Source organism: Schistocerca cancellata, chromosome 9 (assembly GCF_023864275.1).
Source record: "Schistocerca cancellata isolate TAMUIC-IGC-003103 chromosome 9, iqSchCanc2.1, whole genome shotgun sequence".
Taxonomy (NCBI): domain Eukaryota; kingdom Metazoa; phylum Arthropoda; class Insecta; order Orthoptera; family Acrididae; genus Schistocerca; species Schistocerca cancellata.
In genome coordinates this window covers 376,256,278-376,281,594 of record NC_064634.1, presented here as the reverse complement: position 1 = coordinate 376,281,594, position 25,317 = coordinate 376,256,278, and the positions used below count along the sequence as shown (strand labels likewise).

The window sequence follows — 25,317 nt, the reverse complement described above, 5'->3', positions numbered from 1 at the left end:
TCGGAAAGCCACCAGTTGTTCATTCACGGTCACATTTATACCAGAATTACATAGTTTTGAAAGTATTCTCATCCACATATCCCGTAGACCTCTTGTAGGTGTCAACTTATCATTTACTTTTCTTGGTCTTCTGTCAGACTTGTCATCGAAACGTAACACACGTGAGATGCAACAGAATCGATTTAGCGGTATTATGATAGAAAATATGACTCTACTTGTTCCTGGATCCCACAGATTTAGGCCAATATACGCTTTAAGTCCAATTTCATCTAATGTCTCCCAGCTACCCCTACAAACTCTTCGGCCCTCAATATTAGTCATTTCCACCACAATATTCTGAATATTATCGTTCATCGGAACATTGAAAAGATGATTTTACAACACCTCCTCTGGTGATAGCATATCTTGTCGTTATAGGTCAGTCTTGTAGTATTAGAACCAGATGTTCTTACAGTTTGCGGAAAAGGTTCTAGGCCCCGAGTGACTTTTCGGTTTTGATTTTGTCCATACTGGATGAGAGGTCGTGGTTGTGAATGTCAATGTTAAAAAAAATATCGGCTCAACCACTTGTTTATAGTGTAAAACACTAAGATTGATGCGTTTCGGAAGTCAAGCTTCCATCATCAGAATAATAAAAAGTAAAAGAACCCGTTAAAACTCGCTGAAATGGAACATCCACCAGGCACAATAAAATTGATAATAAAATTTAAACATCGTGGCTACTTCCCTTGTTGCAGCCGTGTCTTCCAAGGTGCATCTCCACATAGTCGTCAAAATATAAAAAACTCTAAAATGGTGTCGCCTATAGTGTTCAACATCTAACCACATGGCTCTCTCCTCTATCGTCGTGAACAGCCCGTGCGTCTTCGTTGATACCACACACCACGTAGCCAAACACGACACTGAAACGCTAGTGAGCTCACGCGCAAGTAAACAAGGAAGTCACAGAGATGTCTATACAAACAGATAACGTGTACATGTTCCAAGGACCTCATGAAATGATGGTATCCTGCCAATTGCTAAAAATGTACTTACTAAAAGAAACCAGTGAAACGTTTGAAAAAGTTATTTGTATCACCAGTTAGCTGTTCATTCAGTGTGTTCTGATTATCCACGCTATGTATCGTAATTTCCAGCTGTTCTAGTAGATCCAGTTTTTTGCCTTTGTCCTGTCTACGTAAAATAACGAAATCCTGATCTATTCCTAACATGGGGTGTCCCGTTTCCCAAATATGCATGGCTACAGCTGACTTTTCGAAATAATATAACCGGAAAGCATCGCTGTGTTTTTTGTAACGTACAAAGAATCATTTGAGGTATTAATATCTGAAATGTCTTCTGAATCCGATGAAAGTTGAATGTTGTCATCAGCGTTGGGATTTTCATCTTCAGAAGTATTCTCCTTGCTGTCATATTCATTTACTCATTTCAAGTTTCGCATCGGAAACTACTCGTTTTGGCATGATACCCACCCAGAACTATTACGATAGCTACATGAACTGCTTCTAAGCACAATAGTTGATAAAATGTAACTGCTAGCGGTAGTGTGCCATAATAATTTGAACGCAATCAGAAACTTGCTCTGTTGTGTAACCTTTGTGCATTTTAATAATACGAATCAGATAGTTACTTTGTCACAAAAAACCGTTGCGTGTATACATACTACCTACATGTGGTGCCCCTATTAACCTGAGCAACCCAGTGGAAGGTTGTGTAACCAACCCAGCGGAAAACTGGGTCAGCGTGCCGACAGGATGTGGAGGACAGTGGAAGGCAATGGGAAACCACCACTCTAATTACTTCCTATGGACCTTTTTGTACAATATTCCGGAGGTAAAGCTTTCCCTCAATCGGATCACCGGGAGGGAAATACAACGAGGACTCCGGAGATTAGGGCAAATGAAAAAGGGAGGAAGGAGAAGAAGAGGGAAGAATTATTGAGGATTGGGACTTGGAATGTTTAACCCTTCTCCACGAAAGGAAATTAGAAAACGCCAAACATGAAATGAAAAAAAAAAAATGGATTCGCACGGAATGTGTGGGGTGAGATGGGGTGGTTGTGGAGAACTAGAAAGTTCCGACTTCCGATTGTACAATTCAGGCGAAGATAAAAATGGAATGTATGCGATTGGAATCTTGATAGGTAAAAGACTAAAGGACAAGGTCATCAAGGTTGAATACATTAGTGGAAGTATAGTGATGATGAGACTGAAAGGGAAAAAGAAAGGCTTAGTCATCTTCCAGATCTACATGCAAACAAGTAATCATTCAGATGAAGAAGTAGAAGAATGTTATAGAAGATACAAAACTTAGCAGAGAGAGAGAGAGAGAAGAAAGAAATACATTTATTGTTATAATGGGTGACTGGAATGGGGCAGTTGGTGAAGGACCAGAAGGAAAAGCTCTGAGAAAGTTTTGGACTGGGAGAAAGAAATGAGAGAGGGGAAAGATTGTTGGAATACTGTAATGAAAATTTCATGGTAGTTGGAAATACTCTTCTTGATAACCACAAAAGACGATGGCATACATGGATATCTTGATTTGACAACAAAAGATATCAAATTGATTACGTAATGATACAACAAATGTACCGAAATTGCCTAGAGAGTGTCAAAAGTTATCCAGGGGCAGATACTTATTCAGATATTTATTCAGATAATATATTAGTAGTAGCTGAGGTTCTAGTTAAATTGAAGAGAACCTGGAAAGGATAGAAGAGAGAGCACACTAACTTTGAGAAACTGAAGACAAAAGCAATTGTGAAAAATTACGGAATGCGTATTGTGAAACCATGATGCAAGGGCAGGAAATGGAATGCACAGAAGGAAAATGGGATCGTTTTAAAAATATCAAATAGGCAGCTATGGAAACGCTTGGAGTCAAGGAGAGGATAAAAGTAAAGAAAGAATGGATAACACCAGATATGATAACAAAGATTGTTGACGGCAGGAAATGAGAAACTGTAAACACAGAAGAAGGGAAGCTCAACTGCAGGTGGTTAAAGAATGAATTAAGAAGGGAGACAGAAAAAGCAAAGGAGAAATTGCAGACAGAAAAGTATATCAAGATAGAGAAAGTAGAGAAAAAAGGAAAATATGGTTTGATGTAGAAAGAATCAATGGATTTGACATTCAGGGAAAAGAGAAACAACATTGGGCTAAAGCAAGTAGAGACAGCAGACGGTAAAATGGTGAGTGAACCCCCAAGAAATAATGAGAAGATGGGAAAAACATATAGAATGGCTATATGATGCACATAGCCGACCAACTGAAGAAGTCCTTCAGACAGAAGAAAAAGAAGATAAAGTTGCAGATGATGACAAGTGAAAAGCAAAATTAACTTGTGAGATTGAAGAATGAGATTGAAGAATCTATGAAGGAGATGAAAAATGGAAAGACAATGGGAACTGATGAGATTCCTGCGGAACTGTTAAAGTCATTGGAGAAAGAAGAGAAAAGGGAGTTGATTGAATTGTGTAATCAAATATACATGATAGGAAAATGGGCGAAGGAGTTTACAGAAAGTATCTTAATATCTATAGAAAAGAAAAGGAACAGCAAAAAATGTGAGGAACATAGAACAGTGAGGCTGATATCGCATGCAGCCGAAGTATTGCTGGGGACGCTCGACAGAAGGTTATAAGGAAAGCTGAACTGCGTAACAGGAGATGAACAATTTGGTTTCAGGCGGGGAGTGGGAACTAGAGATGCCACTGGACTACTGAGAATGATAGGGGAGATGTACATGGAGAAGAAAAGGAAGGTGTATGTTGTCCTCATTTATCTTGATAAGGCTTTTGACTGTGTCAAATGAAACAAACTGGTGGAAATCCTAAGGAAACGTGGAGTTGCCTGGAGGGATAGATGGCTAATTAGAAATTTATATTTGAACCAGAGAAAAAAAGTAAGTATAGGAGATGTGACGAGTGAAGAAATTGAAGTGGGAAGAGGTGTGAGACAAGGTTGTTATTTATCACCAAGACTGTTAAATATCTACCTGGAGGAAATTATTAATGAATGTTTTGATGGAAGGAGAGTGGTTTGTATAAAGGGTTGGAGAGCGGAGTGTATAAGATTTGCAAATGACATGGTTGTGATGGCGGATAGTGCAGGAGAGATGGACCAAATGTTGAACGATCTAAACACAAAATTAGAAGAATATGAAATGAAGATTAACAAGAAGAAAACTAAAAGCATGGTAAATGGAGGAAAGGGGAGAAAATTCTGTATGGAAATAGGGGGAGAGGAAATAGAGCAAGTGAATAACTTCAGTCTCTTGGGTAGTGTAATAATGGATTATATGTATTGCTCAACAGAAATTAGGAAAAGAATTGCAATGGCAAAAGAAGGATTCAAGAGGAAATAGAAATTACTTCGTGGACCACTAAACAAAGATCCGAGAGAAAGACTTGCCAAATGTTACATCTGGAGCGTTGTGCTGTATGTGGCGGAGACCTGGACATTGAGGAAGGAAGATGAAACAAGATTGGAGCCACTAGAGATGTGGATATGGAGAAGAATGGAAAAAGTGAAATGACAAGACCGAGTAAGGAATAAAGAAGTACTGACAAGAGTTGGAGAAGAAAGAAACGTGCTGAAGGCATCCGAAAGAGGAAACGGAACTGAACTGGACATTGTTTGAGAAGGGACTGTTTGTTAAAGGAAGCAATAGAAGGAATGGTGGAGGGAAAATGCAGAAGAGAAAAAAGATGATATCAAATGCTGGACAATATCAGAGGAGACAAATATTCAGAAATGAAAAGATTGGCTATGGACAGACAAAAGTGGAAGGAGCTTAACGCATGACAGGTCCTGCCGTAAGGCATAACACCATACTACTACTTTAACCTCAGGGATGAAGAAGTAAAACTTGACTATGTTATTTCTAAATTCTCTAAATTCTTAATCCCCCTGGGTCATACTGATCCGAGGTACATAAGCATAACAAAGTAAGTTTCAGCAAGGGAGAGAAAAATACCTTTGTTTTTAAATTTAAGCCTTAAGGTATTTATAATGTTTAGAAAAATAAAGTCATCAAGTCCGGAGCAATAGCATCTAAATTTTAAATGAGTTATGGAGCCGAAGATAAGAGCAGGGTTAAACAGTTAATGACAGAATGGCACCTTGTTTACGGGAATAGCGATTTTGGTCGGGCTTCCCGCTACACGCAAGTGCAGAACGGCACGCAGCCGTTACTAGAGAACTTACTGCAGCTGTTACTGAGAAAGACAAAAGGAGGTCTTCTGTCTGTGTCAGGACGGCCTCCGCGGTCTGTGCTCGGGAACGGGCAAATAAACCGACCGTTGCGCGGGAGAGGTAAGAGGCGAGAATGCGGCCCGACAGCCAGAGAGACTGCAGCTGCACAAACCCGAGGGCGGACGCTCTTCAGCCCGACCACGACGTAATTACGTAATCTGCCTACGTCCGGCACACACTGCCGGCAGGCAAGCACTTACCGCAACAGTCTTACAAACCGGCGACTGAGAAAGCGAGGCCTCTTGGGGCAGTAATAAGATTACTTTCTTCTCTCTTCTTATGCTATTTCTCGTCAGTCAACAGCGAATTTCGTGCACAGTACTGCCGTTCGTTTCTTCTGCATTATCATTACAAATTTCCTATCTCTCTCGCTTTTTCTAGTTGCAATTAAAGAACATTTGCAAGATGAGAAAGACAATCTATATAACTGACTCTCTTGGCACTCACCGAGATCAGCCGGACGTTGTGGCCGAGCGGTTCTAGGCGCTTCAGTACGGAACCGCGCTGTTGCTACGGTCGCAGGTTCGAATCCTGCTTCGGGCATGGATGTGTGTGCTGTCCTTAGGTTAGTTAGGTTTAAGTAGTTCTAAGTCCACGGGAGTGATGACCTCAGATGTTAAGTCCCATAGTGCTCATAGCCATTTTTCTCCGAGGTCAGTATAGCGCAACCTACTCACAGCCTCTCTTTTTGATTATTTCATGGCTTAACGCGCCTCTGGCAGAAGCAACTATTTCATCCGTACAATTTCCTGATTTCTTTTCATTGTCTTTAATTGCGCTATTTTAGTAAACTCCATGGTTTGCGGTTCCATGGTTGATTCTCGAACGGGTCGGAGATTTTCTTCGTTGGGGACTTGGTATTTGTGTTGGCCTAATCGTTTCATCTCACCTTCATCGATTCGCAAAAGCCGAAGAGGCGTCAGATAGAAAGTCCGCCACCGCGCGGTCAAACAACCCAAGACGGGATCTCCTGACCAATATTGTCATACCATCATTTCGTTTTCTTACTCAAGCATTAATGTTGCTTATGGACCGACCACCTTCCTACGAAATTAGTTATCGTCTCTGGTTTCGGTTCGGAATGCCTCGAGCTTGATTCCCGGTACCTCCTCAGATTTCTTCTGAGCTAGCGATATCTGATACCGAGTCCACTTAGCTTCGTGAGGTCAAATGAGGAGGTGCTTGAATAAAGAAGCGGTGGGCTCATTAGGATTCATCTACTGGCAGTAATTGCTGGAGGCGTTGATGGCATGCTGATCACGTGTCCCGAGAGTAACCAGCAGTCGGCCAGCCGGAACTGGCCTAAGCTCTAACTCATGAGTGATATTTTCCTGTTACATATTGCCCAAGGGAAGACTTCGACTGCCAGTGAGAATCGGTTCTTTGATTCCGATGAGTCCATACCACTGTACTAATCTTTCCCCACGTAAACGCGTCTTTCCTGTTGTGCCAAGTTCTTACTAAAAGTTATTTATGCTATTTCCTCCAAAACTGAAGTGACAGAACCATGTCTACGTAGAGACACAGCGTAATGCTACAAATTCGCTACAGAACATCCATGTGATCAAAGTACTCGAACTGGATATATGTGTATGCAGTGCGCTCCATGCTGTGTCTATCCCCAAAGTTCACGAAAGCTTTAAATATCGCTTATTATTCCATGAAACATGAACTTCTTCCAAACTAGTTAACAGCACATAAAATAACGCACGATTTCCGTTAGCACCACCACCCCATGAACATTTCAGCAGAGCTACAAGCAGCCACCACCTAGTGTTCAGCATATGTTAAATGAAATTATAAATGTGATGATGCACCTGCCAACCCGAAACGAGCAGTGGGTCTGTCTCCAATCTATCTCAACCTTTCTTTTCTTTCCACTAGCGTTTATCCCTTCTCGTACGGAGACCGCTATTTCAGGATTGAAAAATTTTATTACTACACTCTAATCCCAAATAAAATATCGATGCATCACGAAATAATTATCTGAATGGGATGAAATCGGTAAATGTGATGCACATCAATAGACAAACAAATAATTACAATTTCACAAGAACTGTGCAATTTTTTTGAGAGAAAGAGCTTCACAAATTGAGTAAGTTAGTAACGCATTAGCCAAACTCTGTTCCTTACGCAAGCAGTTACTCGGGTGGGCACCGGTTGATAAAGTTGATGTTTGTTCTCCTCAGGGATACAGCGCCAGATTTTGTCCAAATGGCGAGCTATAGCGCCAAAGTCCGGAGCTGGTTGCGGGTCCATAATGCTCCAAATTTGGAGCGATCCGTGACCTTGCCTCCCAATGTGTGGTTTGGCAAGCACGAAGACAAGCAGTAGAAACTCTCGCCATGTGTAAGTGGGCATTATCTTGTTGAAATGTAAACCCAGGATGACTTGTCGTGAAGGGCAACGAAACAGGGTATAGAGTATTGTCGACACACCGCTGTAAACGTACCATCTACATCTACATCTACATCCATACTCCGCAAACCACCTGACGGTGTGTGGCGGAGGGTACCTTGAGTACCTCTATCGGTTCTCCCTTCTATTCCAGTCTCGAATTGTTCGTGGAAAGAAGGATTGTCGGTATGCTTCTGTGTGGGCTCTAATCTCTCTGATTTTATCCTCATGGTCTCTTCGCGAGATATACGTAGGAGGGAGCAATATACTGCTTGACTCTTCGGTGAAGGTATGTTCTCGAAACTTTGACAAAAGCCCGTACCGAGCTACTGAGCGTCTCTCCTGCAGAGTCTTCCACTGGAGTTTATCTATCATCTCCGTAACGCTTTCGCGATTACTGAATGATCCTGTAACGAAGCGCGCTGCTCTCCGTTGGATCTTCTCTATATCTTCTATCAACCCTATCTGGTACGGATCCCACACTGCTGAGCAGTATTCAAGCAGTGGGCGAACAAGCGTACTGTAACCTACTTCCTTTGTTTTCGGATTGCATTTCCTTAGGATTCTTCCAATGAATCTCAGTCTGGCATCTGCTTTACCGACAATCAACATTATATGATCATTCCATTTTAAATCACTCCTTATGCGTACTCCCAGATAATTTATGGTATTAACTGCTTCCAGTTGCTGACCTGCTATTTTGTAGCTAAATGATAAAAGATCTATCTTTCTGTGTATTCGCAGCACATTACACTTGTCTACATTGAGATTCAATTGCCATTCCCTGCACCATGCGTCAATTCGCTGCAGATCCTCCTGCATTTCAGTACAATTTTCCATTGTTACAACCTCTCGATACACCACAGCATCATCTGCAAAAAGCCTCAGTGAACTTCCGATGTCATCCACCAGGTCATTTATGTATATTGTGAATAGCAACGGTCCTATGACACTCCCCTGCGGCACACCTGAAATCACTCTTACTTCGGAGGACTTCTCTCCATTGAGAATGACATGCTGCGTCCTGTTATCTAGGAACTCCTCAATCCAATCACACAATTGGTCTGATAGTCCATATGCTCTTACTTTGTTCATTAAACGACTGTGGGTAACCACCGGCCGCGCGGGATTAGCCGGCCGGTCTAAGGCGCTGCAGTCACGGCTGGTCCCGGCGGAGGTTCGAGTCCTCCTTCGGGCATGGGTATGTATGTTTGTCCTTAGGATAATTTAGGTTAAGTAGTGTGTAAGCTTAGGGACTGATGACCTTAGCAGTTAAGTCCCATAAGATTTCACACACATTTGAACATTTTTTATGACCACCCTGTGTGCCCAGCTACGAAACGAAATGGCACAACTGACCATCACTCCAGGTTTTCGGGCCGTATGGCGGGCGACAAACAGGCTGGTATTCCACCGCCGTCCAGGGTGTCTCCAGATGCATCTTCGGACTGGAATCTCATTGACGGAAATAAAATTGTCTTCAACTATGAGTACCGCATAACTCTGGTTATGTGCAATACGAGCAGGTCTCTTCCTTTGTCTTCAATAAATAGCATTGTTAAGGGGCTCCGGAAAGGCTCAAAATCATGAAAAGTTCAATTTTTACTTTTTTGCGTTTTATGAATCTGCAGACTATTACCTTTTAATAGATATATAATTTATTCAATTCCGGAGACTACAACTATTTTTAAATTTTTTTTGAAATGTGTTCTACATGGGCGTGACCCACTGTGGCGCTGTTAAACTGCTGTCAAATGTTGTTATTATTAACGTCCGTGTTCATCAGGTACATTTTAGTGATGTGAGATAAAGTATGTGTTGTGGCTATCCTGTGATGGTTCAATATATATCGCTGGTGTGATTGTCGATTGTTTCATGTTTATTTACTCTGTCGTTATCTCGAAAATATTCGTAATTAATTCTGTTTCTTGAGTCTCTGTTTTGTTGAAGTATAATAATGAGTAAAAGTAAAGTTATTAGAAATCCTCTGAAGGCTTTTAAGAAAAGGAGAAATGTTGGAAAGCCAAAGGTATGTGTTATTACTGTAAACTTTGGTTCTAACATGGTACGAGCGATGCTTGCTTTAGACAAGGAACGCCTTCGGGCTGCAGACAGGGCTGTAAAGAGTCTAGAAATACAAGCAAGAGTAAACAGGAGGAGGAACAAGAGGAAGCTGGTGGAGGAGTTTCCAGAGGATGAAGATAATCCATCCTATGGACCTGGAATGCACTAAAAAGTTAATCCAATCTTTGTCGCTCGATTCCCAAAACTTTTATTTTCTCATACTAATTACATGTTTTCTAAGGATCTTCCAAACATATTTGTTTCAAACTTTCAGTAAATGTTACACAGTACCTTCTGCATAATTTAACACAGCCTTTTTCCAAAAAACTCTATATTTTTGAATATATAAATAAAAAATTGCAAAAAAATGTTGTGAATTTTCATTACAATTGAAAAAAAATCATCGTTAATAACTGAACTAAAATTTTGTAAAATTCCTGTGTTACGTTGTAGACCATATTCCAATAAATAATCTGTAAAAAGTTCAACTTCCTACCTCGAATACTTTGTGAGGAAAGATGTAATGTATAAGCGTTATTTTAACATTGCAAGTATAGGGCGTTCCGGAGCCCCTTAAGGTGTCTAGTTGCTGCTTTTACGTTGTGTTAATAATTCAACTGTTAAAATCATACATTTCCGGAGTTCGAAATATAAACCAGCATTCTGATCGAGCTATCTTTAGCAAAAAAGGTGCTTCACGTAGCAGAGAAGAAGTATGTAAGTGAAACACTTCGTCAGTTTCAGTAATGTATGCTAACAAACTTGAAGAATGGCGCAGTTTAGTGCCAGCTCTGCTGCATCTAATTTAGAGACATTATTCAGTACCTAATTCGGGACTGTCCTTTTCAATACCTTTCTTCCACCCAGCAACGATTCTTGTGGAGAAGCTATGCAGATTTTTTTTAAGTTTACAGCTTAGACGCTATTTTAACGGACTACCTTTTTCAGCGAGTTATTGTTAGAGGTTAAAAAGTTAAACGGTCTAGCTTCATATGTTTTAGCTATTCTCTGGTCACGTATTAATTTCAGATATAAGTCAGGAAAAATACTAATTACAAATTGTAGCTGAGTGACGAGAAAGTGGTGACAAATGCGTAAAAGTCTTTTTTATTAAAGAATTGTCGAATTTTTTTTTAAATTGTTACTTGTCGTCAGCTAAGAACTTCCTGGCAGCTTTCCAATTTCCAATCTCATGGAATACTGTACCCACACGAGTGATGAACAGGAAGTGGAGGTGGAGAAAAATGGGTGCCCCTCTCGCTGTTGCCATGCCGAAACATATCTTATAAATGTGTTCGCCACTCTTAGTATTGTATCCAATTTGGAGTGATCTTGTTTTGTTTGCACCAAGCTGCAACTATTAGAATTTACTGATTTTGTTGTAAAGGAAAATTACAAAAGTTGTTCTACTCGGCGCAAAGACTCTGACGTTATTGGCAGAATGTATGCTGTTTTCATCAATCCGTCGTTTCTTTTATAGAGTGCAATAAATTGAATATATTCTATTTATATTTGCAGTAATTCGGCGGGGTATGAAGAATTTTCGTTTTAACAGTATTACGAGAGTACGATACATGTTGTAGAATAGCGCACAATTATTTCCTTGAGATTGTTATCGTAGGCATAGTAAGTACCTAGCAGTGGCGGCTAACCCGAGTTGAACTGGAACTTAGACATCGAGATACAAACTTCATTGACTTTATTACGAAATGAAGCCGCCACAAAGTCAACAGAGGGAGATGTTACAAGAAATAAGTTGTGCGACGCACTCTTAAATCTCCGAGACCATACTTCCCGATACGGTACCAGCAATGTAGCTCTCCCAACCAGCAGTATGCGTAAGCATCATGGCGGTAAAGTCTGAGATGTCTGAGCTTGAACGGAGGCACAACTGTACTCGACATTCATGGGCACTACCTGCGAACTGTACAGTAAGGTACGGAAATGACGATGATGCGCTATGTGTTCCATATGAGAGGGAATAGCTTCGTCTGTTGGACCAGATCCTGATTTGTACCACTACTACAAAATTTGTTTCTCTTGTATTATAGTTCACCTAATAAGATCAGCTGAACTACCTCCGCGATTCTTGGTGACAATTGGTCAGATATGAGTTCTGTGTGTTGAGGAACAGATAGTCTGAACGTATGTCTTCAGGAGTTCTGGGAACGGGGATGATGGAAACACATTTTTGACGTGTGTAGTTTCTGAAAGTGTGGACTGTAAGCTTTCGCTGCTTTCCCTTTTGATCAGTAGCGAGATGCTTGTACATAGGACACATGTGTACGTCCCTTTTAAGTGATGACTGTGGCGTGTTGTTCCACGTCGCCACTTATACATTCCCACTAATTAAAAACTTGCATGCCACTCGTGTACAGGGAAAAGTTTCATTCCCTTTTACGGTATGTCCATAAATTTTATGTCGCCAGCTTCCACTCAGTTTTACTACAATTCTGTACTGCCCTGCTCAAAATGTTCCTTTAACACGCATAATGCACTTTTAACGTTTTTCATGTTTACTATGTAATGTTTCCTTTTCTCATTTTTCATTTTAAATGTTAGTCACTTATTAAAATTTTGAACGGCCGGCCTTGTGGCCCCCCGTTCTTCTTACCGTCAACAGATGGCAATACTTTTGCCACTCTGGTTTACCTGTTTACTTCCTCCTTCGCGTACGCTACTACCTGCTCTGCGCTCCCTGGTAGCACACTGCGTATTGTACTCGTCAACTGCGGCGCTCCGAGTCACAGCACCTCGTGTAAGTGGCCTTGCATTTTTTGAATATTTCTTTACGCAGCCAGTTGCCTGTAGTACTGTCTGGTGTCACTCTGGCATTGATTTACAGCACCTAGGCCTACCGGTAGTTATTAAATTTTCTATGGAATTTTTCTTTTGTTTCCTTGTGTATTGCTGCGTGTAAAAATTACCTCCGTCTCTTGCTATTTTCAGTACGACAACTGAAGATGGGCGAATAAGAGCGTGAAACCGGTCGTGTTATAAATAGAAGTACCTTACAACTGTAGCGGTATTTTTAACATCTGGTAGTACAGTCTAGGCAATTCCCCACAACCCTACGACGAATTGTGTGCGCAGCAAACTTAGATGTATCTTCCCACAGGCCGGTTTGCGCTGCTTTCTATTGTTTGGGGCCTTCTCTGAGCCGAAGTTTCTAGTGCATTGTCGGCCCGTGATTGCTCAAGCCCCTCAGTCCATTAACTACGCCGCCGTATTGTCTTCGGTACAAGCCGCTGAATACGCCCATTGGACAAGCAGCCTTTCACCTCAGTGCTATCGTCCACGATTCTTGGTTCACGAAGTAGTTCCTCTCTGCCAAAGCAAATTAAACTTTCCTGTTCATAAAGGCCACGTTTACAAAGTTACTTACTGGTGGACTGCTGTGAGTTCGTAACGTATATCAGAAATTCATACCTCACATTAACGTCATTATATAAGGTGAACCCAACTCCATCGACAAAAATTCGGAGCTTCCTCGGCGACATGTCTCGAGCACCGGTAGCACTGTTGCGGGTTGGTGTTTGTAAAAAATAGTTATAGATGCTGTGACAATATTGATTATTCATGGTTTCATCTGTTATGCTTATAGCCCGCATCTCGTGGTCGTGCGGTAGCGTTCTCGCTTCCCACGCCCGGGTACCCGGGTTCGATTCCCGGCGGAGTCAGGGATTTTCTCTGCCTCGTGATGGCTGGGTGTTGTGTGATGTCCTTAGGTTAGTTAGGTTTAAGTAGTTCTAAGTTCTAGGGGACTGATGACCATAGATGTTAAGTCCCATAGTGCTCAGAGCCATTTGAACCATTTTTTGTTATGCTTATATTCCATGATGTTAGTTCCTTTGTGTGAATCAAATTAATTTTGTATTGGAAGCGCGGTGGTGTGGTCTGTAATATTACGGTGCCCAAACCGGGGAGACATTACGATTTCTTGCATGATTTAAACAATTAACGGCTTAATTCACGCTGCAGCAAGCAAGAGACAACGTCGGATCGCATTACAAGATAAGTCTGCTACACTATAACACTATCCCATGAATTCCTTGCTTCAAAACGACGTTTGCAGCATGATTCAGAAACTTTGCTTTGTATTCCAAGCGTGAAAACTTTTGTCAGACGTCTAAGCTGTTCACAAGCGTATTCGTATACGGTTTTTCAGTATCCGTCTTTAGCAAGATATAATGTCAGACGAATAAGAAAAACAGCAAACTTCAGTAGAAAGCGAGCTAGGATTAAGACTAATGCTGCGTGGTTTTGTGTTGCTGACGATGGACGTACTAGAGAAAGGCCATTCGACAATTTTGAAGACCACAGCGAACTTCTTCAAGAAATTTTAGAGAAGCTCGTTTACATCAGCCAATGTCAAAGTGGGGGTTGCGCCAACTCGCGGTTGGCGCGCTGTTGGGAGGGCAGCCGGGGTGCGCAGAAAGTTGTATAATGGGGCGCTAACTTGTAGGTGAAAATCATTAAACTTTAATTAATTAATTAATTAGTGAACTAGTCTGTAAAAAAAGGTGCAGTGGAATATACATGTTTCCTCACTTCCGTCTCAGTTCGAATACCCGTATACACACATTCCTGACTACTTACAAATTATTTCTAATTATTAGACTCCAACACTTCGAATAGTACAAATATATCATAATTTAAAAAATGTTTAACTCGGTGTGCTCGAAGGAAATACTCTAATTATCATTATTGGTTGGTCGTTGTTGTAACTGATAGCAGCAATTGTTAGACATATGTAAATAGATGTTTCTGATCTCTTTTGTGCCAAGTATGAGAATACTGTTGAAGGCTAGAAAATGGGGCCGGGGGGAGGGGGGGAGATTGCGGGAAGAGGAAGAGATGGACAGGACGCAATATAATTTATGTTTCAGAAAGGGGGCGCGACGGAAAATGTCTGAGAACCTCTGCATGACGCTCGGTGACGAATAATACGACGCAGACGTGCAGAGAGAGAGAGAGAGAGAGAGAGAGAGAGAGAGAGAGAGAGAGAGAGAGACTGACAGAGAGATAGAGAGAGAGAGAGAGAGGGAATTACAAGCGGTATACAGAAGGTTACGTAAACAATTGATTACAAGTTACACATTTAACGCAAGCCAATGCACAGTACGTGGCACAAGGTACCCTGTACTACAACTAATCATTACTTTTCCCATTCCACTCGCAAATCTACCGAGGGAAAATCGGTTGTCTATGTACCTCTGTACGTGAAATTTTTGTATGATAGCGGCAGTGTAATCGTTCTACAGTCATCCTGAAATGCCGAATCTAGAAATTTTCTGAATAATGTTCCACGAAAAGAGCGTGCCTTCCCTTGAGGGACTCCCATTTTACTTTCCGAGTAATCTGTGTAATACTTTCGTGTTGTTGGAACCTACCGGTAACACCAATAGTATAAACACACCCCACTGTAATCCACTCTGTGAAGCTATCAGTAATTAAGCGTGATTCGTTTCGTGTAGATGGGAACAATTTGAATTGACCAGTGAAAGAAAACATGTTTTTCTACGAGGATATCTGTCTGCAAACCGAAGTTGATAGTAGATGGAATATCTACAATAGCTAAAATGTATGAGGAAACAGGGAAAATGTTATTGAAATGATGCAGAGATAGCAATGGCACTACACAAGCACAACTCGCTTGCGCGAATGCTTTGTAGCCTGTGACGTCATCTATACACTCCTGTAACGTAACGATCAGTAGTTGGGCAAATTTCGTTCTGCCAAACTCTGCATTGTTGCCATATTTATTCAAGATAGCGGATGCAAGATGGCGGCGATAGATATAGCAATGGCACAGGAACGTCATGGTGGGAGATTCAAATTATGGCGGGAAAATATGTCAATTTGGCTACCTCCACTATCCTAACACCCTCCCCTCCCCTCCCCCACCAAATAAAGTTTGGCAGTAGAAAGGTCACTTGGGCTACCACCACTAACCTAAGTCATCCGACCACCACCTCTTCCTTGGGATTGGCTCAGTCAATGCTCGATAGGTTCAAAACGGTTAAAATGGCTCTGAGCACTATGCGATTTAACTTCTGAGGTCATCAGTCGCCTAGAACTTAGAACTAATTAAACCTAACTAACCTAAGGACATCACACACATCCATGCCCGAGGCAGGATTCGAACCTGTGACTGTAGCGGTCGCTCGGTTCCAGACTGTAGCGCCTAGAACCGCAAGGCCATTCTGGCCGACAATGCTGGATAGGATGGACGTAAGTATTTTATGTGCATTATTTATTTAAACTATTTGTTTCATCATAGGCAGTAGTTCCATCCAGTGTGTTCACCATGAAGTTCAGAATGCTACTAACCCAGTACACAGTACTGCCACAAGAGGGCGCTGTGGTCCCATTGTGGTCTGGGGAAAAATGTCGGGTAAAGGACTCTGTGTCCAGCTGCTGGAGAGGAATGTACTTTTATTTATTTCGTCAGTGGCAAGTTGGAACAATTTATTTAGGCCTGGATGTCACATAGTATATTTATTACGCTGATACAAAATACTCGCCCATATGTGTCACAGTAAATAGCCCACAGATTTGCAATCTATTCCTAAATCACCGAAATAATGCAGTACACTGATGTGCAGATACGAAAACAACTCCTAAATTGACAAATCGAGGCACGTAAAACGCTCTGCAAACACGCTCATTAATTGCAAAATGTCGAAATAATTCATTGCACAGCATACAGACCAGTTCACAAAACAGCGCAGTTCACTGACCCCCAGACACGTTCACTGTACATAAAATTGTCAAAAATAATGCATTTACAACACTCTGCAAACACGCTCACAACGCTCAAACAGCCGAAAATAATGCAGTTTATACTCTTTGCGCGTAAAACAGCTTTAGAACTATCGTTCAGAAATTCGAACCTGACATATCACCAAACTATTCCATACAGAGTCCCCAATGTACTCATGCTGGGGTGGTGCGCTCACACTGATGCAATCCGTCCCACATGCAAGATGCCTCTGGCTTCATGCACATGTTTACCCTGGCACTGTTGCTGGTACGATAAGATGTAGCTGCGAGAAGTTTCCCTGTCAACTCACCCATGCAGTGGCAGTGTATAGTCATGTCTCATGCCTATGTAAATAACAACCAAGTGCCCCTCTGGATACGCTATAGAAATCTTTTGCAATGTGTCCCAGAACAACACAGGATCAATTCTTGCTAGTGATCCTAACTGGACAGCCTATAACATATGAGAAACGCCTCTGGCCGTGCACATGTTTACCTAGCCACTGTGGCTGACATGGCTTTCATAGCAGCAGATCCAGTGCTGAGTGAGATGTTTGCACAGCGGCTCACCCTCGCAGGCGCAGCAACAAGGTTGTCAATGTAATACTGACGTCACATGTATATGTAAATGAGAGCTAAGTCTCCCTCTCCGAAATCGTCAAGTGTCGCAGAAATAGTTAACGGTCGCTTTTGTTCTTGTAGGAGATTTTGCGATGTCTCAGCTTGTCTGCATGGAAATTCTTGTCCTAACAGGACCTGTTTCCGAAGGTAGCCCAGAATAAAACCCAATGTATTCTTCTTGATGGTCCTGTCGAGGCACCTTCTCCATCACGTGCTACCCCTCGTGTAAATCGTGACGTTATGCTTTCAACAAACGTCTCCAAAAGGCTAAATGTTCTAACTGCTATGCAGAGGCTCCTATGCCCCAGCACAAAGGCTGTCTTGTGAATGAATGGAACATTCTGATTGGCTCTTACTTAATTTATCCCCCAAATTACTGATGCTGCCAGTGTGGATGCACTATCCGCCATTTCATTCTGCAGATGAGACTTTCAGTGGCAAAACTATTTTGTACAGATCGCCATTTTGCACTGATAGTTAAACCTTGAAAACAGGTCTAAAAATACAGAAACACAGTTCCTCAATTACACTGCTCTACCGCTGACGACAAAAGTTTGTATACTTCAGTGTGACACCGATCACCACCATGGCTATATGTCATCACTTACCACTTTGACTTAGTAAACACGCAATGCGTATCCTGCGCCCTGCAAAATCACCACCTCTACATCTTGCATATAGCTATCTACCATCAGACGGTCGTACATATAATGAATGTAAATAGATGACTGTTCAGTACATCCATTTATTGTTAATTCTCAAACATATACATCATCAAGTATACCAGACCAGACTACACATTTCTAGCACCTCAAGCATAGTGGATAATCAATGATTTTCCCATACGTGGAGGGCATTCTCGTATTCTGAGGATAAAGTTAGAGATTGAAAGAGCTCCTCTCACTGTCATTGACCAACCCACCCTGCAGCACCCTTATCGATTTAATCTGCAACTGACCAGGTACATTCCACCTTTCGTGGATTAAAGGAGCTTGTCGAGTCTCCACCCATCCAAGTGCACAAGATTTTTCCAGATGCGCTCATGTCGAGGTTAGCACCCCTTATAGGTGAATACCAGTTGATTTGAAAGTGTTGTGATGCAATAGCAGCCGGTTAAGAAGAATAAGAAATGGGTGGTTTTTAAGCATGATGTAGCTTCAGTCGGATGGAGTTTGAAGCATTTTACATAAATCAACTACGGTATCAATACTAAAGTATTGTTCTAGTTTCTGAGATGAGTACCACAAGGATATTTGTATCAGAGAATATAAATACAAGCACTTCCAAGGCTACATGGTGCTGCACTTAAATCAGGCTATAATACTAGCTCGCTTCAGTTTCTGACCTATTAGCCATGTGGAATGCAACGCTGTTACTATTCTAATGGAAGAAATATATTTCCAGTGCATGACATATGTCCTTCTTGCAGGTTTTTCTACGATAAACCATGGTAGCAAACTGTAAAATGAAAATACTACTTGCTTAAATAATCGGTTCTGTCTGATACATCCACAATATACACTATGTGATGAAAAGTATCCGGACACATCCAAAAACATACGTTTTTCATATTAGGTGCATTGTGCTGCCACCTACAGCCAGATAATCCATATCAGCGACCTCAGTAGTCATTAGACATCGTGAGAGAGCAGAATGGGGCGCTCTGATGAGTTCACGGATTTCGAACGTTGTCAGGTGATTGGGTGTCACTTCTGTCAGACGTCTGTACGTGACTTTTCCACACTCCTAAACATCGCTAGGTCCACTGTTTCCGGTGTGACAGTGAAGTGGAAACATAAAGGGACACGTACAACACAAAAGCGTAGAGGCCGGCCTCATCTGTTGACCGACAGAGATCGCCGATGAAGAGAGTCGTAATGTGCAATAGGCAGACATCTATCCAGACCATTACACAGCAGTTCCAGACTGCATCAGGATCCACTGCAAGTACTATGAAAGATTGGCAGGAGGTGCGAAAACTTCGATTCCATGGTCAAGCAGCTGCTCACAAGCCACACATCACGCCGGTAAATGCCAAATGACGCCTCGCTTAGTGGGAGGAGCGCAAACATTGGAAGATTGGACAGTGGAGAAACGTTGGTACACAATGTGGGGATCCAATGGCAGAGTGTTTGTATGGCGAATGCCCGGTGAACGTAATCTGCCTGCGTGTGTAGTGCAAACAGTATAATTCGGAGGCGGTGTTGTTAGGCTGTGGTAGTGTTTTTTGATTGAGGTGGCTTTCACCCCTGGTTGTTTTGCGGAGCACTATCACACCACAGGCCTAGATTAATGTTTTGAACACCTTCTTCCTTCCCACTGTTGAAGAGCAATTTGGTGATAGCGACTGCATCTTTCAACATGATCGAGCACCTGTTGATAGTGCACAGCCTGTGGCTGAGTAATTACACGACAATGACATCCCTGTAATTGTCTGTCCTGCACAGAGTCCTGACCTGAATCCTATACAACACCAATGAAATGTTTAGGAACCCCGACTTTGTGCCCGGCCTCACCGACCGACATCGATACCTCCTCAATGCAGCACTCCGTGAAGAATGGGCTGCCACTCTCCAAGCAACCTTCCAGCATCTGACTGAATGTATGCCTGCGAGAATGGAAGCTGGCGTCAAGGCTAAAGCTGGGCCAAGACCATGTGGAATTCCAGCATTACCGATCTATGGCGCCACGAACTTTTAAGTCATTTGAGCCAGGTGTCCAGATACTTTTGATCACATAGAGTAGCTTTCCTGAGAAGTATAGCGTTCTCTGTTCTCATCCGTTCACGGTTCAGAAAGTGTACTACGCCCATATCAGTCCTATATAAAAAGATCGTTAGTAATACCTCTTGGAAGGAAACAGGTAAACGCATAGAAGCGGCGCTTGACATGTCAAATTACCCTTGGAGATGATGTTCTTTGGATGTAAAAACAAACGGATCAGTACCTACGAGCGGTCAGCTGTATCAATCACGCGCAGATCAATGGGGTCCTAAATACGCTTGTATGCATGTGATATGTAATTGCTGGTAAGGGGCACCTACAAGAAGAACTTGGAAGTCTCAGAAAAGTTTGTTTCCTTTCCTTTTTATGAATGAAAATAAAAGCTATCCGCAATAGAAGATCAACAATGCTTTGCAATTCAAGCCGATAATGTTAGTGACCTCGAAAGTGCTCGTAAGGAATCTTCCAAAACAGTTCTTATCGTCTCTAAAGGTTGAGTCTCACAGTGCCAAGGATAAAATCGATCGCTTTCTCTTAAAGGGATGACTTGATATTACAGGGGGCATGCGGATATTACATTCTTTTTGGGTTTCTCTGTGTATGTGGATTGTCACATATCGGACATATTTCGCGCACATTTAAACTAACCGGTACTATTTTATTTCGATTGCCTAGTATAACACCGATTTCTGGCTTTTCAAAGGATGCCTTGACATTACGAGGTAAAGGCAGGTTTCTGTCAAGATGGATTGCCAGACCTCGCTCTTTTATGCTAACAGTTAAACTCACACGGTACAACCTCATAAATCTGCAGTGAGCGAACAGTGGATTGCGAGAACGACGAGATTTTAGTGATTCTGTGTTCAGGAAAGATAACGAAATACGTGTAAGTGCTTGGTCGAATGTTCGTGGCATATCAGTCGCTAGGTGCCACTGGAAATCCGAGAACAATTTATTCACCCATATTATTTATGCCGTTTGTTGCCCCAGTTACGATAGTTTCGGTGAAAATATGTTGACGACAGTAAACAAGTCTGTAAATCATGAAAACGTACTACACAAATCATATTTCTTTGTATACATTTTTGCTCTAGTACAGTGGGCAGATAGAGAGAGAGAAAGTGGGACTTGTGGAAGGAGCACAGCAGAGCGGAGCAGAGCAGAGCGTGTGGGCTCACCTCGTAGCCGAGCTGCGAGCCGAGCGCGGGCCGGTGGACGAGCGTGACGAGGAAGAGCGGCCCCCAGAAGACGACGTAGGCGGCCGTGATGACGAGGAACATCTTGACGCGCTGCACGCCCTCGCGCTCCACGCGCTGCAGGTAGTTGCGCATGCGCCGGCTCTCGGCCAGCGCGCCGCCCCCGAGCTTCTCGCCGGCCGCCGCCCCCGGGGGCAGGCCGCGGGACATGGCACCCGCCCCCACCGCCCCCGGCAGGCCCGTCGCCGCCGCCGTGGCTCCGCCGCCGCTGCCCCCGGTCACGCTCACCAGCGTCGTCACCAGGCCCGCCACCCTCACAGCCTGCACACCGATCGTAGGAATAAACAGCGCCTCGAGAATGCGGAATATTCGCAGTAGATGTATCGGGAACAAAGACCTTGTAAAAAATAACAAGACTCACTGATGGCGCTGCAGTCGCGGGACAATTTGAACCTACGGCTGGACGCTATTATAGTGGTTGTAGTCTGATGTGTTGTGTAGTATTGTTGTTTATGAAGACCCTGATTCAACGTTATATATTTGTTGGGGCGTACATACAGTATTTGTTACTCGTAATTCTACTGTCTGTACGTTCCAATCAAAAGAAGTACAATGGTGACGAGTTGTGCAGCGATTAATTGTACAAATAAATTCGAGAAAGGAACGATATTACATTTCACAGATATGTAAATATTTTAAGTTGTTTTGTATGTCAGTGCACTTGATTAATAAGTGTTTTGTAACATGGTATTAGCATAATGTCTGTGCATCTATTTGCAGGTATCCTTTCTCAAAACCACAGCTGTTACAAAAATGGTTACACGCTGTCAGGAGGCAAGATTTCCGACCGACAGAATACCATTTTATATGTTCTGATCATTTTGAAGAAAGTTGGCTGATCGGTAGTGTTTTCATGGTCTAGATTAGGTTGAAACTTGATAATTTGGTCGTGAGTTGCCAAAGCACTATGCCATATATAACGCACTTCTCGTCATAAAATCTAAAGCAAGGTAGAGTCAGAAAATATCTATTAATACAGTGGGCATATCTTAGAGTATTTTGATGCATTTTGCGTACATCTATCGTAAATCAACTACGAAAACTGCTAGGGGTCCAGTACATAACTTTTAGCTACGGCAGATTCCACGTAGTACGTAAGATAAATTCATAAACAGTGACTAGTTGCTGTTTGTTCATAAATTAAGAAGTATATTGTAGTAACGTATTTAAATGAGGCATTATGTTTGTGATCTAACTCAAGGCAAGGCATTTTATAACCAAAAGCGATGTATAAACATTCGAAGTCCGCGCGTCAGTTTACCACTCTAATGGCCGCCGCCCAGCTATTCTATTTGTCCACTCTTCACAGTCGACCACTCGTGCGGTTGTGGGGGCCTGATCGGGAATGGTCAGTTTTAACTGCGCTCTTGTTCTTGTTATACAAAGTGGTTTCTAAGCACTTCGACTCAGATAGTGACTGCCTCACCTGAGATGTCTTACATCCGTTGTGCCCGCAGCATAGTATGCGTCGTTGTGAGACATACAGAAAATGAAAGCTCCAATATTACGTGCAGTAATATAAAATATTTAATATTTTACACGACAGTCCTGTTTCGGCTTAACTCCCATCATCAAGTGACGTCTACATACAGAATTGCAGTACGAAACCGTCTACAAATTGTAAGTAGGCTGTTTAGGTTTTCTTAGCGCTCTGTATGAAAATCACTGGCTGTGCTGTGTGCAGTCTGTGGCTGGTTGGCATTGTTATAATACTCGCTATTGTAGCGTTGGGCAGTTGGCTGTTAACAGCGCGTAGCGTTGCGCAGTTGGAGGTGAGCCGCCAGCAGTGGTGGATGTGGGGAGAGAAATGGCGGAATTTTGAAATTTGTAAGACTGGATGTCATGAACTGCTACATATATTATGACTTTTGATGCCTACTAAGGTAAATACATTGTTTGTTCTCTATTAAAATCTTTCATTTGCTAGCTATGCCTATCAGTAGTTAGTGCCTTCCGTAGTTTGAATCTTTTATTTAGCTGGCAGTAGTGGCGCTCGCTGTATCGCAGTAGTTCGAGTAACCAAGATTTTTGTGAGATAAGTGATTTGTGAAACGTATAGGATAATGTTAGTCAGGGCCATTCTTTTGTAGGGATTTTTGAAAGTCAGATTGCGTTGCGCTAAAAATATTGTGTGTCAGTTTAAAGCACAGTCATTTACAATTTTTCTAAGGGGACGTTTCATAATATTGTACTGTCAAAGTATCTCTCAAAAACATACTCTTTACGTTTTGTAACTACCAAAATATTAGGCTTACCACGGTTTCACAGAAGAAATTACTAATATGCTCGTCACTTCCAAATAGACATTTCTTGATTAACGTAATTAAGCAGTAAAATATTAAATATTTTTATCTTATTTCACCTACTTTTGGAGTTTTAATTTCATTACATGTAAGGTGTTGTATTTCCATTGTCACCTAGATGAACGTTGAGAGAACTTTCTCAAAATTTTAGGATGTATGATCACTGCCCACCGTGACATTGGATGATGGTGATGATGATTGGATTGTGAGGCTCTCAACTGTGCGGTTATCAGCACCTGTACAAATTCCCAATCTTTGCTCAATCCCGTATCGCCACTAGCATGAATGATGATGAAATGATGAAGACAACGCAAACACCCAGTCACCTAGAGGCAGGTGAAAATCTTGGGCCAGCCCGGAATCGAACCCCGGAGCCCGTGCTCAGGAAGCGAGAACGCGACGGCGAGACCACGAGCTGCGGACCCGTGACATCGGATGTCGCCTGCTGGCATTTCGGGCGTTTGCCGCAGTAACAAAGTGTGTAAGCAGAGCAGATACAGACGGGGGATCACATGAGGGAAGACATTGGCCGCAAATTGGAAAATCCATTGACATAAAAGACTTCGACAGAGGGCAGATTATTATTACGCAGACCCTGTGAACGAGTATCTAGAAAACAGCGAAGCTGGTGCAATGTTCACGTGCTACTTTTGTAAGCATCTTCGGACAGAGGTAGGAAGAAACTACCACTAGGTGCTAAATGATATGACGTCCACGAATCTTCATACAACGTGGAGTTCGGGGGCCAGCCGCTGGTGGTCGTGCGGTTCTAGGCGCTTCAGTCTGGAACCGCGTGACCGCTACGGTCGCAGGTTAGAATCCTGCCTCGGGCATGGATGTGTGTGATGTCCTTAGGTTAGTTAGGTTTAAGTAGTTCTAAGTTCTAGGGGACTGATGACCTTAGAAGTTAAGTCCCATAGTGCTCAGAGCCATTTGAACCATTTTTTGGAGTTCGGGGGCTTGTTTGCTCTGTAAAGAAGAATACATGATGATTTGTTGTATCTCTGCCAAAAGAGCACGGAGCTAGTGCACGCACATGTGTTTCGAAGCAAACCATACGTTGTTGAACATGGAGCTCCGCAGTAGACCACCCCTACGAGCTCACATGATGACCCAATGACATCGTCAGTGGTTACGGAACCATAGGGATTCGACCGTCGATCAATGGAACGTGTCGGCTCTTCGGGTGAAAGCTACTTTTGTTACACTAGGTCGATGGTCGCCTCCACAAACGCCGTCACCGAGGTGGACGGCAGCTAGAAATATGCAGCGCGCCACGGGCGCAGGTTGGTGAGAGCAGTACTCTATGGGAGACGTTTTCCTGCGCTTGTATGTGAGTTTTCCTGCGCTTGTATGAGAGTTTTCCTGCGCTTGTATGGGAGTTTTCCTGCGCTTGTATGGGAGTTTTCCTGCGCTTGTATGGGACCTGTGGTAGTACTCGGACACGCTGACACCTGCGAACAACCTACATCCCTTCATGCTTGATGTCTTCCCCGACGGCGATGTCATCTTTGAGCAGTATAATTGTCCGTGTCTCGGAGCCATAGCTACAACGAGTTGAGGAGCACTATAGTGAATTCTCGTTGATATCCCTACGGCCAAATCTGTGTGATGTAATTCCTATGGAACCCATCAGGGTAGCTATCGAGGGCCATCATTGCGTGCGCAAATCAACGGCCAGTTACTTACGCGAAGTGCATGACCTGTCCGTAGAATCCCACGTACCTCCACAAACCTACCAACAATTTGTCGAATCCCTAATAAGCACAGTAATGTATTTCGTTTCAAAGACGGACAAACAAGGTATTAAGCTGGTTATCATAATATTTTGGCCCATCAGTATATACTTTGAACGTGAAAGCGATTTTTATCTTATGCGACAGTTCTTATACGGAACTAAATCATCAGACTGATGGGGTGCTCCAGCTTGACC

The 25,317-nt window shown here is 42.6% G+C and overlaps 1 protein-coding gene across 1 annotated transcript in view; it reads right to left on the bottom strand.

Annotated features, from left to right (window-relative positions):
• Positions 1–25,317, bottom strand: part of LOC126101434 (uncharacterized) — a 159,530-nt gene that overhangs the window by 40,636 nt on the left and 93,577 nt on the right. Inside the window, exon 4 of the mRNA XM_049912092.1 lies at positions 21,004–21,342. Within this exon, the coding sequence (XP_049768049.1) occupies positions 21,004–21,342 (339 nt within the window). The remainder of the gene's footprint in view (positions 1–21,003; positions 21,343–25,317) is intronic.